The following is a 16,670-nucleotide window of genomic DNA, read 5'->3' on the forward strand; positions in this document are numbered from 1 at the left end:
TTCACTTAGCGCGGTTTTCACTTAACACGGTACCCTGTGGGTTCAATTGACCGCGTTAAGCGGGGTACTACTGTATATTTATATATAATCAGATGGGTGTGTGTTGCAGACAAAGTAATATTGTGAAGCAGGAAGCTGTGGATATATGTTTTACAGACTATCTTGGACATTAAAACATAGAAGAAGATGAAGCATTAAATTAAGTTTGTCACCATCATTGGTTGCTTGTTTCACTCCTTCCCAAACCATTATCTTGACATTCTCATTACGATTTCATAATTTATCTTCTTATTTTCAGGATTGGCAGGAGGTAATCCGACTGTATGAGAAAGATAATGTGTACTTGACCGAGGCAGCTCAGCTACTCGTCCGCAATGTAAACTATGAGGTGCCAGGCATCAAAAGGCAGATTGCCAAGGGAAGTCAGATACAACAGGTGCGTTGAATAGGCCGTCAATTTAAAGCTGTAAATGACTGATTGTTTACTTTAGTTTGGCTAGGTCAGGTCAGGTCAGGTCAGGGCCCTTGACATTGGAATATGCTGAGATGTAGTGATAAACTTGTTGAGAAAAGAGTACAGAAGACACATGCTGTAGCTTTGGAAGAAATGTGTGTAATTAAACAATATTGGTAGATAAGGGACTTTGGATGTGCTGTACTGTATCTGTTATCAGGATTGTGAGGTTGGAGTGTCAGTTTTAATGTTAATATTGTTTGGTTCTTTTTATCCTTTTTTTTTTATTTATTTGTTGTTTTACAAATACAGCTGCTCCCAACTTACGGTGGGGTTAGGGACCCAAATCCAGTTTGTAAATCGAATTGGTCGGAAGTCAAAAATGCAAAAAATAATACATAGAAATTCTAAAATGAAATACAGTACAATAAAAATAATCAATAATGAAGAATGAATAAAGTGTTACTGTGCACTTACCTTTAATGTAGTCAGCTGAATGCACATGGGGCCCCCATAATTTTCTATTTACAGGTATACATGGAGACTATATTAATTGGATGAAGCAGAGGAGGAGACGGGGCTGGGTGGGTCATCAATGTCGCTTTCTTCAGACAGGTTTATGTACAGGGGTAACTAGCTGGTTGAAGGTATTGGATCTTTAGGGAGTGAAGAGGCAGCACTGGTGGGGCGTGAGGAGACAGCAATGGGAAACTTCGTAAAATATATGTCCAGTTTAGACTGCTCTGTTTGCCTTTTCTTTTCATTGTAAATCTCCCTGTGGCAAGCAAGTGCATCTTGGATCAGTCTGTCAACTTTGCAAAACGCTCAACATTTTGATCCATTTCGTCAAACATTTGCATCCCCTTATTAATGTAACGGCCCTTGTCTCATCAACAGAACATATTATATAAATGGGTCAATACATCTGATATTATATTCAGATTCACCACCCTGTAACTTTCCATTGGCTGTGAGGTGACATGTTCAATGCACGTGAGATAAGGTGTGCCCACGGGAAGCTGCGTCATACTATGCTGAGTAAAGGCATAAGTAGCCGGCTCTCTGGCCACCTGAAGCGAGCAGTAGTTTGATATCCTTGACTAGAGGAAGATGTTATTTGAGGGCCACAGTTGATGGCTCCGTCTTCCCTGTAGGGGGAACGACGTACCCATACCGTTCTCCCTCGATGGGTCACTACTCATTAGTCACTCAGATCAACTAATATCGAATGGACATGATCAACGTTTATATTTACATAAACGCCGTCCTCTTTCTCGTTCACTCATAAATAGTGGAACTTACGGTTAATCTACACCCAGGAATTATAGACATAATCCTTTTATAATAAAACAAAGGAACTTCATTGGGTCTCGTTACTAAAACCACAATATTTAATTTATGTGAACAACCGGTTAATTGGGGGATTAACCGACGGATTCATTAATTCTTCTGAGCACCACCAGAACTCTCACTTTTATGCTTGCCAGTCATTTTAAAGGGAATTAGAACCGAAAATATTGAAAATATTGTCAGTACACAGCGCGATCACTACCGACAACAACGACAGCCAAACACCAACTGAGCTCGCTATGGTGTGGATGCTGTACACCATGAGGCGGCCCAGCCCACACCATGCTCTCATACGGGATGGAAGCGTTTGGTACTGAAAAATACCTACGTAATTTGAAAAAATTTTGGTACGACTGAGGCGGGCATATGTCAAGTAGTTCGTAAGTCGAGGAGTACTTGTATATGTACAATGCAGTGCTAGGGAGTTGCTGTGTGGTGAGGAGCTTGTTGAGAGGAAGTCTTGTCTGTTTGAGAGCGTTGAGTAGAATGACCTTCACAGCGAGCCTGGGGGTATTTGTACGATTCTGCCGGATCAGCTCGAGAGGTGTGAAGTGCTGATTGGCTGGTAAGCGGACGGCAAGTGATCAGCCAGCAGGTGTAGGGGAGAGTATCCGCTACAGTCCCTCGATTAACGAATGTTTCAATTAATGAAATTTCGGTTAAAGAATTAGCTCCCATAAGGATTTTCAGTTCGATTAACGAACAAAACTTCGATTAACGAAATCCTTACGAGAAACACGTTTTGTTGTGCGCATCAGCTGATCGGCTGGTCCGCCAATACAGTAATTGGTTACATGTTTACATTCGTTTCCAGTGAGTTAATATCAAGAAGGTTGTGTTCTTGAATATTTCTGCATTTTTTATATTAAAATTATTGGTCATTCTGAAATTTAGTTAACATATTGATAATATACAGTGCAGAAACTAGTATGAAACCCAAAGAAAGCATTAGAACCAATGCACTCTGTAAAGAATATGGCATGTCATCATCGACTGCCTCTACAATCAGCTGTTTGATATGTAAACAAAGCTGCCGGTAATACGACATACACACCTCAAAGTAAGTTAAAATATGTATTCTATTGTTTTTTATTTATTATTGTAGGTTCTGTAGAGTGCACTGGCCTCTTGTGTCCTCATCCTAAACCTCCACAGCCAACCATCAGAGGCATTAATTAAAATTAGATTGCTGTCATGGGTTGCGTTAGGCTTACCCACGCAACCAACTGCAAAGTTTGACTCGCTAGAGATAAGGCACCCGGCGAGCCATGACTACGACATATTTTTTCCATTAGTGGTATGTTAGCCAGCCTATAGGGGAAGGCCATTGAGACAAGTGTTGTACTGTTCATCGCCTCACGCCCCAAAACCACATTTTGAGTAGTATCCCCTAGGCCATGGGTTAGTTAAATCGTCGTCCCCACCCTCTCCTTCCTGAAGGGAATGGGACACCACACAGAGTCCGCCACCGTCCTGTGGACCGTCAGTGACACGAGACTAAGTGTGCTAACCTAGGTTGTTATCCCCGGTGACCGGTAATAAAGTCTCAGGAAAAAAAGTCACAGAAAAAAGGTCACAATTTTAGCTTGGAAAAAAGTCACATTTTAGGTAATAAAACTAAAAATATTTTAAAACTGTTATTAAATGACAATACATGACTTTTACATATTGACAACACAATTTATATATGGTGCACGTAGGTTAGGTTAGGTTGGGTTGGGTTGTGTTGTGTTGGGTTAGGTGACTTTTTTCTGTGACTCTTTTCTGTGACTCTTTTCTGTGACTTTTTTCTGTGACTTTTTCTGTGACTTTTTTCCTGTGACTTTTTTAACTGGATTCGTTATCCCCGTGGAAATATCACCTGTGGATGCCTGGTTGCAACGAGCAATCCAGGCTGGCAGTAAATATATCGCTTGAAGAATTAAGGCTCTGTTAAGTCATACCCATAGTAGAGTAATCACATGTGTCCCCAAGTTGAAAATTCCCTCTTTTAGAAGATTAATTTTATTACAGCTTGAATGTGAGTGATTCATATATCCATGCAAATTGTAAATCATTATATGGAAGCTGGACAAATAAATGTAAGTGCAATTATCCGCCCGTATCTGTGATCCTATCTTATTATTACTAAAGGTAATGACTGATTGGTTATGACAAAGTATAACCAATAACTTAGATGGATGTTGGAAATTAATGAAACTCATTAAATCATCGTTTATCAAGTATAAATCATGGAATATCGGGTGGTGGAGTGAATTTCTACGTAGATACACCATAATCTCCTGTAAGTAACCAGTGTGAAGGTATCTAACTATGGTAAGAAATATAAGAAACACAATATAATATAACCTTATATAACATCCACACCTAAACTACCAAATCGATCACATATGTTAAGGTGTGTAGCTAACTTCTCTGCCGTCATTTACATCTCAAAACCACGCACAGCCACACCATTTCAGCGCTGCTGTGAATACCATTTGAACACAGCATCTTCCAGTCCTTGACCCTGTGCTATTCTCATCAGCTTATGGTCTCCAGCAGTCATCGTAGAGGTCGAAGAATCAGGACTATATATATTTCATTGTAAATGACTGCTGGGGGGAACCCTTAGCCTTTCTTATACCAGACACTGTTTGCTTAGCAATGCCATATTCACTACAGCATCTCGCTACAGACCAATCACTCAATAACTTCTGTAACAACTCCAGCTTCTGAGGTACAGTAAGCTGTGTGCACTTCCTTTTGGGTGCCATCACTACAGAACAGTCACAAGGCACAAGAAATAAGGTACAAAAACAGTCACAAGACACACGAGGAACAACAAGAGGGCGAGACTGAGGAGGGACGCGCGCTGTTACTAGTGGCGGGAGATGTGGAGTGGGTCCATTTAGCAATGGGGGAGTAAACACGGCATACAGACTGAGAGAGAGAGAGAGAGACCGGATAAGAATTTGCCACATCCAGACATTGGGGGCGCCAATGGTAGAATGGTACAGCTCTTGCCTCGCAAGCGAGATGTCACGGGTTCAATTCTCGGGCCGGTGGAAAAGTTATTTGGACATACTTCCTTGCCCTCATTGGTCCCTGTTCACCGAGCAGTAATGTAGGTACCTGTTGTAAATCAAAAGTTGCGAATTTGTATTCAGGGAAAGTTGTTGGAGCTTCCAATAACTTGATGACATAAAACATTGACTCTTCAGGCTTCTACGCCCTTGACTCATGAGACGTAAAGGCAGTAGGTATTAGCCAGCTACCAAACAGGGAGGTACTACTGCCTGGGAAGATATTGGAAGGATAATGTGTTGTCTAATGGTAGACCCTGCTGCCAAATGGCATTGCAAAAATTATTATTATTATTATTAGTATTATTATTATTATTATTATCGTCGTCGTCGTCGTCGTCGTCGTCGTTATTGTTACGTTTTTGCCCCCTGGGTCCTGATGTGGGTCGGTGACCTGTGTCCGGGTGGGCTAATACCGAAAAAAAAAAGCATGAACTTAGCATGCTTCCCTGTTGGGCGCTGTAAACACTTTTGCGCTTCCTACACAGGATGTAGGGTGTGCAAAAAAAAAAAAAAATCCAGACATTGGTCCAGACCAACCAAAATCTGGATCTATAAATAATAATAATAATTAACGGTTTATTGAAAAAATTCTGCAACCCGAAGGCTGAAAATATACATTGGACATAAATGACTTATTACATACATTGGTAGTTTAACAAAAGCCTTCATTAGAGAAAGGTAAAGGAACATACAGTGAACATACAGATTAATGTAGCTGTTGAACAGCAAACTCGTAGTGTAGTAACTCCCTCCCAGATGGTGTTAGGAGGAACTCACGTGGTGTAGTAGTTCCCTCAGATGGTGTTATGAGGGACCTCACGTGGTGTAGTAATTCCCTCACAGATGGTGTTATGAGGGGTCTGACGTGGTGTAGTAATTCCCTCACAGATGGTGTTATGAGGGGTCTGACGTGGTGTAGTAATTCCCTCTCAGATGGTGTGATGAGGGACTTGACGTGGTGTAGTAATTCCCTCACATATGGTGTTATGAGGGACATGTGGTGTAGTAATTCCCTCACAGATGGTGTTATATGAGTGAGGTTTGGTCCCAGGCCTTCCTATCGTAGACGGATTAACACATCAGTGGTTGTTGTTGGGTCTCGCGGGCCGTTATCACTGGGTACCTGGGACCTCACTGTGTGAAGGTTAACTTGGGTACGACTGTTACTGTTGAGTTGTTCTCACTGACTTAAGCACTGTTCACCACTGTTCACCTCTGTTTAACACTGGTTCCGTTCCTTTCCTAAATGAAATTGTAATTTCTGGCGAGAACTTGTTGATATTCCGGTGGGGAGGAGGGTTCAGGGGAAGGGGTTGGTATGGGCCAACTTAACAGTTGACCTGGCTGCTCTGAGAGGAGCGCCAGGTACGTCTTGACCCTTCGGTGGTCAAGGATGTAGAGAGGTACGGAAGTGCGAGGGTTTACTGTACTGTAAATAAAAAAATAAATTGGATGTTTAAATTCCATTTTCTGTTCATCTACCATTCTAGTATTATATATACAGGAGTCTAATAAAAAAAAAGGGTAAATAACAAAAAAAGTAGTTTAAAATATAAATGTTGAGTGCACTACCCGGTATGTCTCCCGCCCCACTCAGAGATCATGGTAACGTTGGATTTCCAAGGTGGAGGCCATTTCACCCATAAAATTTTAGTTCTCTTGGTGTAATTCAAGATTATTTTCTTTAAATCAACACTGCACTGCATTATATATTGTCAATACAGTATGTAAAATAAATTTCAAAATGACCAATAATTTGACTGGAAACACAGAAAAAAAGCATTCATGTTGAAGAGAGTCTGAAGCAAGATGTTACCTACACTGAAAAGACACAGAGACTGACTCCTGTATGGTGTGTTGACAGGCTGTTTGGCATGCTAAAAACTAGTTTCCCTGTACTTAAATTATGTTAAATAATTGTTAAAATTACTAAAAATTTTAATATAAGACTTTTAAAATTATTGAATAGTACAAACTTCTTGATATTTACTAAAATAGTAAGGAATTTAAGCCCTAGAACCGATTACTGTATTGGCGGACTAATACTACAGCTGGTGGGCAGGCGAAAACACATTGGGAAAAATTTGTAAGGAATTCATTAATCGAGGGAATGCTTGTTAACCGAAGTGAAGAATCTTATGGAAGGTAATTCGTTAACCGAAATTTCGTTAACCGAGGCGCTCGTTAACCGAAGGATCACTGTATTGCTCAGTAGATAATCCATCACTGCATCATTCCTATTGCTGTGCGTCGCTGTTATTGTTGTGACTTTTACGGGTTATTGCGTGCTATACGGACTGTTCTTTATCCTGTACTATTGTGATGTAAAATGATTGAACTTTATAACAACATTATGTAGTTCACTATAATTCCTGAATTATTTAGGTTCATTTGGTGTCGGGTTTATAAAACATTATCAAAAAATAATGAATTTTCCCTCCAAAATCACACTCAATCCCAGATGGCATATTGTTCTGTATATTTGAACATAAAAATTAAGGTACTGTATGTATATAAAAAAGTTTGCTAGCAAGACACAATTTCTGTTTTCTTCCAGGAGTGTGATCGCAAGGAAGCAGATTGTATTAAGGGCATTGCTGATTCAAAGAAGAAATACTTGCAAATGTGTAAACAGATTGGAATTGCTGGTGATAAGGTGAGAAATTTGGAGTAATTTATCTGTTTTATCATTTTTGTCTAGAGTATATCCATGATAACTATTACAGGTTGAACCTCCCTAATCCAGCACCCTTTGGACCCGACCGGTGCCGGACTATAGAATTTTCCGAACCGCAGTTGGTCTTTGTAAAATACATAGTATTATTGTTGTAACACAGTTTTGATGTGCCTAATGTTTCTCTGGGCACACTACACTGTCCTAAGGGCAAAGCTGTAATGTACATGTACTCAAAATAATGTACTAAATGATTACTAAAATTTTTGTCTAGTGCAAACTATAGCATGTTTATATTCAAAGTAATCACTATCTTATAAGAATCCCAGCAATGTAAATTATATTCTCCCAGGTCATTTCATTGGCAAATTATAAGAGAAAAGCTTAGTCCAGTGGTTCTCAACCTGGGGGCCATGGCCCCTAAGGGAGCCACGGCGAGCTGTTATAAATTGTACGTTTCCAAATAATGTTTCGGAATCTGAATTAAACAAAACTTGTATTACTTATTTTGACTTGGCAGAAGAGAATTTTTATTCTTTTTTTGTCATTTTGTTTAATCATAATGACAATACAATTTTAATATTTACATACTCTGGTGCTAATTTTTTTATTTTTTATGGATTATTTAAGATTTCACAGGTCCAGTCCCTGTCTGTGTCAGTCCCTGTCTGTGTGACAGGCGCTGGACAGAGCTGCTGAACTGACTTGTTCAGTACGTGTCCGTGTGTCATCCCTTTGCAAGCGGTGATAGGACCGAATGATCTCAGTCTGGCCTGGGATACCATCACGAAAACAGTGGAGTGTATTGTCTCTGAACCATATATTGTGTTTGAGCTTGACTCGAGCATAATATACTCCGTAATTGGTGTTACTTATTTTGCTTCACAATTCATGTGGTCGCTGCTTTACGTGGGTGAAATATTTGTACACTTCCTTTATTAATTATTTCCTTATTTATTGGTGCCATTGTTGTTCATACTCAATCTTTACTTATATAATCCTACCATTTTTAGTGCTAAATTGGTATGACTCACTATTCTTCTCATTCTTCCAAGTTGGACAGTGCTTGTCAAAGGAGGTGTGTTCTTGCTTACAGGAAGTACACTTCAGCTTCCTAGCTTGAGTGTGAATGTTTACCTGTGTGCATGTTTGTGTATGACTGCATGTGTGCTTTATGTGTGAGTGCATGGGCGTGTTATGTATGTGAATGTGTGTGTGTGTGTGTTTGCCATTCTAACTCTTGTCCTATTTATCTGTCCTTCTTTATCATTCTTAGCCTTTATCACTTGTCTGTTTGTCTGTTCTGGGAAAAAAATGAAGGAGGCCACGAGGATGTTGAAAATTCCTCAAGGGGGGAATGGAGTGAAAATGGTTGAGAACCACTGGGCCTTAGTCACTCTTAAGGACTGATAAATAAATATTTTGTTTATTCTAAGACATGGGCTGAGGTGCATCTGGGTAGACTCTCAGTCTTTTGTGTTTCTCTCAAGTAACAAACTAAATTATTCCATTGAAACAGCACTTCGATTTAGTGCAAATTCGGTTTAAAGCGGCGACCTCTCTTGGAACGTATCTCGTGTTATATCCACTTTCTACTGTACTGTGTAATTGTAATAAACGAAAATAGATAAACAATAATTCTCATTCTGCACTTAAAATGACAAAATAGTTATGGTACCTGTACATAAATTGGTGATGTTCACCTGTAAAGAAGAAAAATATATCTGTACAGTAAATGAAATAATAAAATAAATATGCTTAGGAGGCATATTAAGGGTAAACAACAAGTGAAGTATTACAGAAACACTTGAAATACCGAGGAACGCACCAAACTCCACGAGGACCAGATGTAAACAAAGGGTATGCCGAACCATCGCTACTAGCGCCGGTGGGTACTTGCGGTCGTCTGGCAAACTAAAATTTTGCCGGACGACGGGAGGTGCCGGACAATAGAGTACCGGATTAGGGAGGTTCAACCTGTATAGTTTTGTAAATTTGTTAAATTTTTTTTGTGCAGTTAAAGTTTGAATTATCTGTACTGAGTTTGTAGCTGGTATTCCTGTACAGTACAGTAGTTTGTTAACCACATGAGACAGAGGCTGAAAATATGCTGGTGATCAGTAAAGAAAAGCCAGTCATCTCTTTACATTTTTTGTTAATTTCTACTGCAGGAGGACTATTTTTTCCCTCACATTTTTGCTTAATTTAGAAGTGAGTGATAGGAAAAAGGAAATAAATGTTAAGGAAGTGGAAGGCTGAGATAGGGCAGTTATTGTGATAGTTTGGTTTTATTTCTCCATACATAAACATATTGATGGCTTGATATAGCAAGAGGAAGATTATACCCATATGTTTCCTTATAACAGATAAAACACGAGTTGATTGATCTACTGAAGACACTTCCTGAAGAATTTTCCGCAGTCGCTGAGGCCAGCAAGAATCTTTCCTCGGCACGCCAGTTATATTCGGACTTCCTGTCATTTACTGTGGATGAAACTGAGCCTGAATGCTTACCTTTGCTCAAATTTATTATGGGTATGTAAGGGTTAATATAGAAAGGTAGGTTTTGTTTATTATATACTGTACAGTACTGTATGTTGACATCACACCTCCCTAGTACAGTACAGTATCAGATTAATACTGTACAAGACTTTCTAAATCAGGGTTTTTGTATGTGATTTATTTTATTCCTTATTTGCAGTTTAATACAATAGCAAGAGGGAGAAAACAACTTTTGTGTGATATATATCATTCCAGATGTGTTTAACTGCCTCTCTCTTAAATTATATTAATTATCATCTTTTCTTTTATTAATATTATTATTTCTTTACCTTCAGGCCTCTCCCTGGTGTGATGCAGGTGGCCACAATCAATATAATATGCAGACATTTCCTTTGTGTTCTATCACTCATTCTCTCTGACTACTATAATAGATGTGTACTGCTGTGATCTTTAGTTTCTGATATATAGTACAGGATACTAAGACAAGCTCACCATTCTTTTTGTTAATACCTTGATGGTCAGTTCTGAGGCAATAGATCCGGGGTTACAAAATTGATCCTCGGGTATGTACCAGATCCATTAATTATTGGATGCATTTGGGTAAAAAGAGTCATGTTATGTCATATTAATTTATTTTTTAAAATTATCCTTTTTCTGAAGTAAGAAATGGAAATAGGATTAACCAGAATCTTTTGGAAACTACTGCTGCATATCCACATTTGATCCTGTTCATCCACAGTTGCCCCACACTCTCTTAATACAGTACTTTCCTCCTGTTATTCTGAGTCTCCACACCAAATGTTAAGGTGGATATAGAGTGATACTTTTGGTCCCTTGTGTGTGATAGATGTAGGTTTATCTTGATGTCTTATCTTAGATGTTTATGAATTTATTTCACTTTTATTCTGAAAATGTTAAAAGACAGGTTCTTCTATCAAAATCTTAGGGATACAGATATTGTTAATCCAAGTAGTTTCTCTATCAAGACATTAATACAATAAGTACATTATTTTACAGAGCACGGTAATGTGACCACATATGAGTGGCTGTATGGTGAGGCTCCCTGCAGTATAGAGGAACCACAGCTTGATATTGTACTAACTGATGAGACAGACAAGACAGCAGATGACCAAGTAAGTACTGAAATAATGACAACAATAGTTAAACCAAGACAAGTTACCTTAAAATAGGACATTACTGTAAGTCTGGAATTTTTCTCAGAGGATTAGCATGTGATGGGTGTTTCTTATACAGGAAAATATCACTGTGAAAGTGATGACTGACAAATCACTATTACAAGTTGACAATCCTTTATCCGAAATCCTTGGGGCCAGAGGCATTTCGGTTTTCGGAATTTTTCGGTTTTCAGAATGGTTAGTTTTTTTTTTTTTTTTTTTTTTTTTTTTTTTTTTTTTTTTTTTTTTTTTTTTTTTTTGTGTGTGTGTTAACCCATCCGGACATATATCACTGACCCACATTGGGGCCTGGGGATCTAAAATATAATAAAAATTATAATAATAATAATAATAATAATAATAATAATAATAATAATTCATAGGTCTAGGTCGTGTTTCTCACTTTTGATCTTTTTTTCATTCTTGTATTTCTTTACTGTATTATTATTTTATTATAACAGTATTATTGTTATTATTATTATTATTAATTTTATTATTTCATTTTATTATTATTATTATTATTATTATTATTATTGTAATCATTATTATTTTATTTTGGTGTATAATTATTAAAATTTTTATTGACTATGAATAATTATTATTATTATAATTATTATTACTATTACATTTTTGCCCCCCAGGCCCCGATGTGGGTCAGTGATCTGTGCCTGGCTGGGCTAATAATCCCTGTAAAAAACAAAAAACAAAAACAAAAAAATATGCCCCACAAAAAACTTTCGGTTTTTAGAGCTTTTCGGTTTTCGGAATTTCGGATAAAGGGTTGTCAACCTGTATTTAATCACTTCTGAACATCCCACCTAAAAGTGAGTGACATTCTGCTGGTGTCTACCTGAGAGTTACAGAAATTAACTTATGATTTGGTGAAGGTTGGCCAAAAGGTCCAAAGGGCTATAATAAGTGAAGGCTTTTCTTCAGATTGGGGGAGGCTTACAATATATGTGAAGAGATTATTTGGGAGGATTTTCCCATTACTGTATTATTTATTTGTATGTGTTCTGTGTGTGTGTGTCTACAGCAAGTGTTATTCGTGGACTTGGCTATTCACGGCCACTTTGAGAAGCTAATCCCCGCGAATTTTAAGGGCATGATGTATACGTGTTTCTATCCATAAGGTGGGGGGGGGGGGTACTCTTATGACTGACTGTAGGGTCATGAAAATACTGGGGTCATGATGAAAAAGGTTTGAAGAACACTGATCTACTAGTCATCATTTATGGGTTGAACAGAAGAAGTAGTATTGCTGGGATGTTTAGGTGTGATGGTATAACACACACAGTTGAAGACAAGAGAGAGAAGATAAGAGAAGAGAAAGATGATAAGAGAAGAGAAAGATGATAAGAGAAGAGAAAGATGATAAGAGAAGAGAAAGATGATAAGAGAAGAGAAAGAAGATAAGAGAAGAGAAAGAAGATAAGGGAAGAGAAAGATGATAAGAAGAGAAAGATGATAAGAGAAGAGAAAGAAGATAAGGGAAGAGAAAGATGATAAGAGAAGAGAAAGATGATAAGAGAAGAGAAAGAAGATAAGGGAAGAGAAAGATGATAAGAGAAGAGAAAGATGATAAGAGAAGAGAAAGATGATAAGAGAAGAGAAAGAAGATAAGGGAAGAGAAAGAAGATAAGGGAAGAGAAAGAAGATAAGGGAAGAGAAAGAAGATAAGAGAAGAGAAAGATGATAAGGGAAGAGAAAGATGATAAGAGAAGAGAAAGATGATAAGAGAAGAGAAAGATGATAAGGGAAGAGAAAGATGATAAGGGAAGAGAAAGATGATAAGAGAAGAGAAAGATGATAAGAGAAGAGAAAGATGATAAGAGACGAGAAAGAAGATAAGGGAAGAGAAAGAAGATAAGAGAAGAGAAAGAAGATAAGGGAAGAGAAAGAAGATAAGGGAAGAGAAAAATGATAAGAGAAGAGAAAGATGATAAGAGAAAAGATAAGAGAAGAGAAAGAAGATAAGAGAAGAGAAAGAAGATAAGGGAAGAGAAAAATGATAAGAGAAGAGAAAGATGATAAGGGAAGAGAAAGATGATAAGAGAAGAGAAAGAAGATAAGGGAAGAGAAAGAAGATAAGAGAAAGATGATAAGAGAAGAGAAAGAAGATAAGAGAAGAGGAAGAAGATAAGATAATGAAAAAGAGAGATATGAACAACATAACACTGTAGTCTTGATAATTACAAAATACATATTAGCACAGTGTACTCCTGGCAGTAAGTCACACCACATGACCGTGAGCCAAACTCTGCTGCTCCTCCTCTAATCACCGGAGCAGTCAGTCAAACTTGTGGGGTCTTTACCTAATATATAATTGTCTGTTATGTGAAGCGGTGGTTAAGGGGACATTGACTTATGGAGTCTAGTAAACTGTGTTCATATGGTGAGTTTTATACATTTTTGCAATATCATTTATAAGTATATATATTGTTACTGATTATTTAACATTTCAGATTAATTTTGGTGATGCAGGAGAAACAATTGATTATGGAGATACATCCGGAGAAATTGACTTTGGAACAGATCTTGCCTCTGGTGATATTGACTGGGGCAATCTTACCGAGGGTCCAGAAGCTATTGATTGGGGCATTGGTGCAGTAAGTTAATGTATTATTCCCTTGTTTACCTTTGATTTGTTTGTTTGTCAACCCACTTACTAATTACTTGAGTAGGATAATGAGTGACATCTCTGGGCTGCATACCTTGTACAGTCGGGGTCAAAAGTCTTGAACACTAAGCAATATCTGGCATCTACCTGCGAGTTATATGATTGGGATATATTAATAACACTACTTGTCATCACATATTATGCCTGAACCACAAAATGGGATAAAACTCTCCTTAATACCTAAGATCTTCGGGTACTTACATGCCGAATACTGTCAAGTGTTCAAGACTTTTGACCCCGAATGTACATTAACAGGCACTTACCATGACATCCGGTTAGGTCTGCTCTGACTTTAGGGTCAAAAGGTTAAAGGTCAAAGTCACAACTTTGATCATTCTTATGTCCTCAGCATATCTTGTGAATGGATAAAAAAAACAGCCTTCATAGATGTTGATATATTCAACATGGATGGTTACCCATAAATGTTATTTTTGGGTGTCAAAGGGTCAAATATGGTCACAGTTTACAGAAAGACTTAGTCTGTTATAAGATGACACCTTGGTCAAGTGCAGTCTAGTTGTTGTGTGTCGGAGATGACCTTCACTTTCAGTTCTTTTATTTTGCACATACTGTACTGTATATAATTCAGGTCTCTTCATAGGCAGAATTTAATGGAAAATTAAACTGATGTTTCTCTATAGCAGCAATGTAGTGACAAAGAGAAGGAACACTCACCATGGTTCATTATTGTTTAGTGAAATATTATTACTCTTAGGTGGGAGATATTATATGATATAAGATATTAATTAGAAAAGATTGTTTTAAGGTTTTACTGTCAAAAATTTGTGGTTAGGATTGAACATATCCTAGTTATACACCTTTTTGTGATAGGTGGTTACTAAACCATAGACCCAGCCTTAGTTATACACCTTTGTGTGATGGGTGGTTACTAAACCATAGACCCAGCCTTAGTTATACACCTTTGTGTGATGGGTGGTTACTAAACCATAGACCCAGCCTTAGTTATACACCTTTGTGTGATGGTGGTTACTAAACCATAGACCCAGCCTTAGTTATACACCTTTTGTGATGGGTGGTTACTAAACCATAGACCCAGCCTTAGTTATACACCTTTGTGTGATGGGTGGTTACTAAACCATAGACCCAGCCTTAGTTATACACCTTTTTGTGATGGGTGGTTACTAAACCATAGACCCAGCCTTAGTTATACACCTTTTTGTGATGGGTGGTTACTAAACCATAGACCCAGCCTTAGTTATACACCTTTTGTGATGGGTGGTTACTAAACCATAGACCCAGCATTAGTTATACACCTTTTGTGATGGTGGTTACTAAACCATAGACCCAGCCTTAGTTATACACCTTTGTGTGATGGGTGGTTACTAAACCATAGACCCAGCCTTAGTTATACACCTTTGTGTGATGGGTGGTTACTAAACCATAGACCCAGCCTTAGTTATACACCTTTTTTGTGATGGGTGGTTACTAAACCATAGACCCAGCCTTAGTTATACACCTTTGTGTGATGGGTGGTTACTAAACCATAGACCCAGCCTTAGTTATACACCTTTGTGTGATGGGTGGTTACTAAACCATAGACCCAGCCTTAGTTATACACCTTTGTGTGATGGTGGTTACTAAACCATAGACCCAGCCTTAGTTATACACCTTTTGTGATGGTGCTAAACCATAGACAGCCAGTTATACCTTTTTGTGATGGGTGGTTACTAAACCATAGACCCAGCCTTAGTTATAATAATAATAATAATAATAATAATAATAATTACGGTTTATTGAAAGAGCTTGGCAGCAGAAGGCTGAAAATATACAGTAACATATTTGGGGAATGGGTTACGAATTACAAATAATATGCAAGTGACACAAATAAGACATATAATAACTTAGATGGGGATCAGCTCAAACTACAGTTCATTTCAACATAGTGACAGTGTAGGGAGCAGTGTTTACTGGGAGTGAATACACTGATTTATTACATGTTATTGATAATTTTACAATGGTTGGGACTGGGCTGTTCTTATAGCGATCAGTTCGTGCACGTATGGGCTGGATGCGGTTGTGGTGTCGAACAGCAATTCTCGGGCAGGGGATCTCAGGTGGTAGTAGGGGCCGGTGTCGGGGATGGTGTAGAAGCTTCTTACCAAATTTGCAGATGAGGCCGTGGTGATGGTCAGTGAGAGTCGAAAGGGTCAGTGTGTTGAGCGCTTCTTGATATGTGGAGTAGGAAGGGGAGAGAATAATCTTGCATGCCCTCTTTTGCACTTTTTCTAGGTGTTTACGTTGTGTGGCATTTAGGGAGGAAGACCAGGTGGGGGAGGCATAGGTGAGCTTGGGAAGTATGAATGTTGTGTAAACACTGAGGAGCTCGGGTGCAGGAACTCCGAGGGACTTGAGTCGGCGGAGGAGGTGGAGACGGAAACTGGAGGATTTGACAACTTCACTGACGTGTGGTTTCCAATTTAGTTTGTTGTCTATGGTGACGCCGAGGAGCTTCGTGGAATCTACAACCTGGAGTGTGTTCGGACCTAGGAGTAATGGAAGGAGGTGGGACAATGTCGGAGGAGAGGTTGATGTGCATAACCATTGTCTTGGTATGGTTGATGGTGACATGGTTGTTGGTTGTGGGTGGTTACTAAACCATAGACCCAGCCTTAGTTATACACCTTTGTGTGATGGGTGGTTACTGAACCATAGACCCAGCCTTAGTTATACACCTTTTTGTGATAGGTGGTTACTAAACCATAGACCCAGCCTTAGTTATACACCTTTGTGTGATGGGTGACTCTGT

General features: G+C 38.5%; 1 protein-coding gene across 1 annotated transcript in view; it reads left to right on the forward strand.

Annotated features, from left to right (window-relative positions):
* Window positions 1-298: 298 nt before the first annotated feature.
* Window positions 299-16,670, forward strand: part of LOC121862052 (CDK5 regulatory subunit-associated protein 3-like) — a gene marked incomplete at its 5' end in the record, with an annotated part of 81,076 nt that continues 64,704 nt past the window's right edge. The window contains 5 exon segments of the mRNA XM_042359986.1: window positions 299-436; window positions 7,430-7,528; window positions 9,913-10,081; window positions 11,066-11,181; window positions 13,689-13,832. Of these exon segments, the coding sequence (XP_042215920.1) occupies window positions 299-436; window positions 7,430-7,528; window positions 9,913-10,081; window positions 11,066-11,181; window positions 13,689-13,832 (666 nt within the window).

The sequence above is a fragment of the Homarus americanus genome, unplaced genomic scaffold (assembly GCF_018991925.1).
Source record: "Homarus americanus isolate GMGI-L3 unplaced genomic scaffold, GMGI_Hamer_2.0 scaffold25013, whole genome shotgun sequence".
Taxonomy (NCBI): domain Eukaryota; kingdom Metazoa; phylum Arthropoda; class Malacostraca; order Decapoda; family Nephropidae; genus Homarus; species Homarus americanus.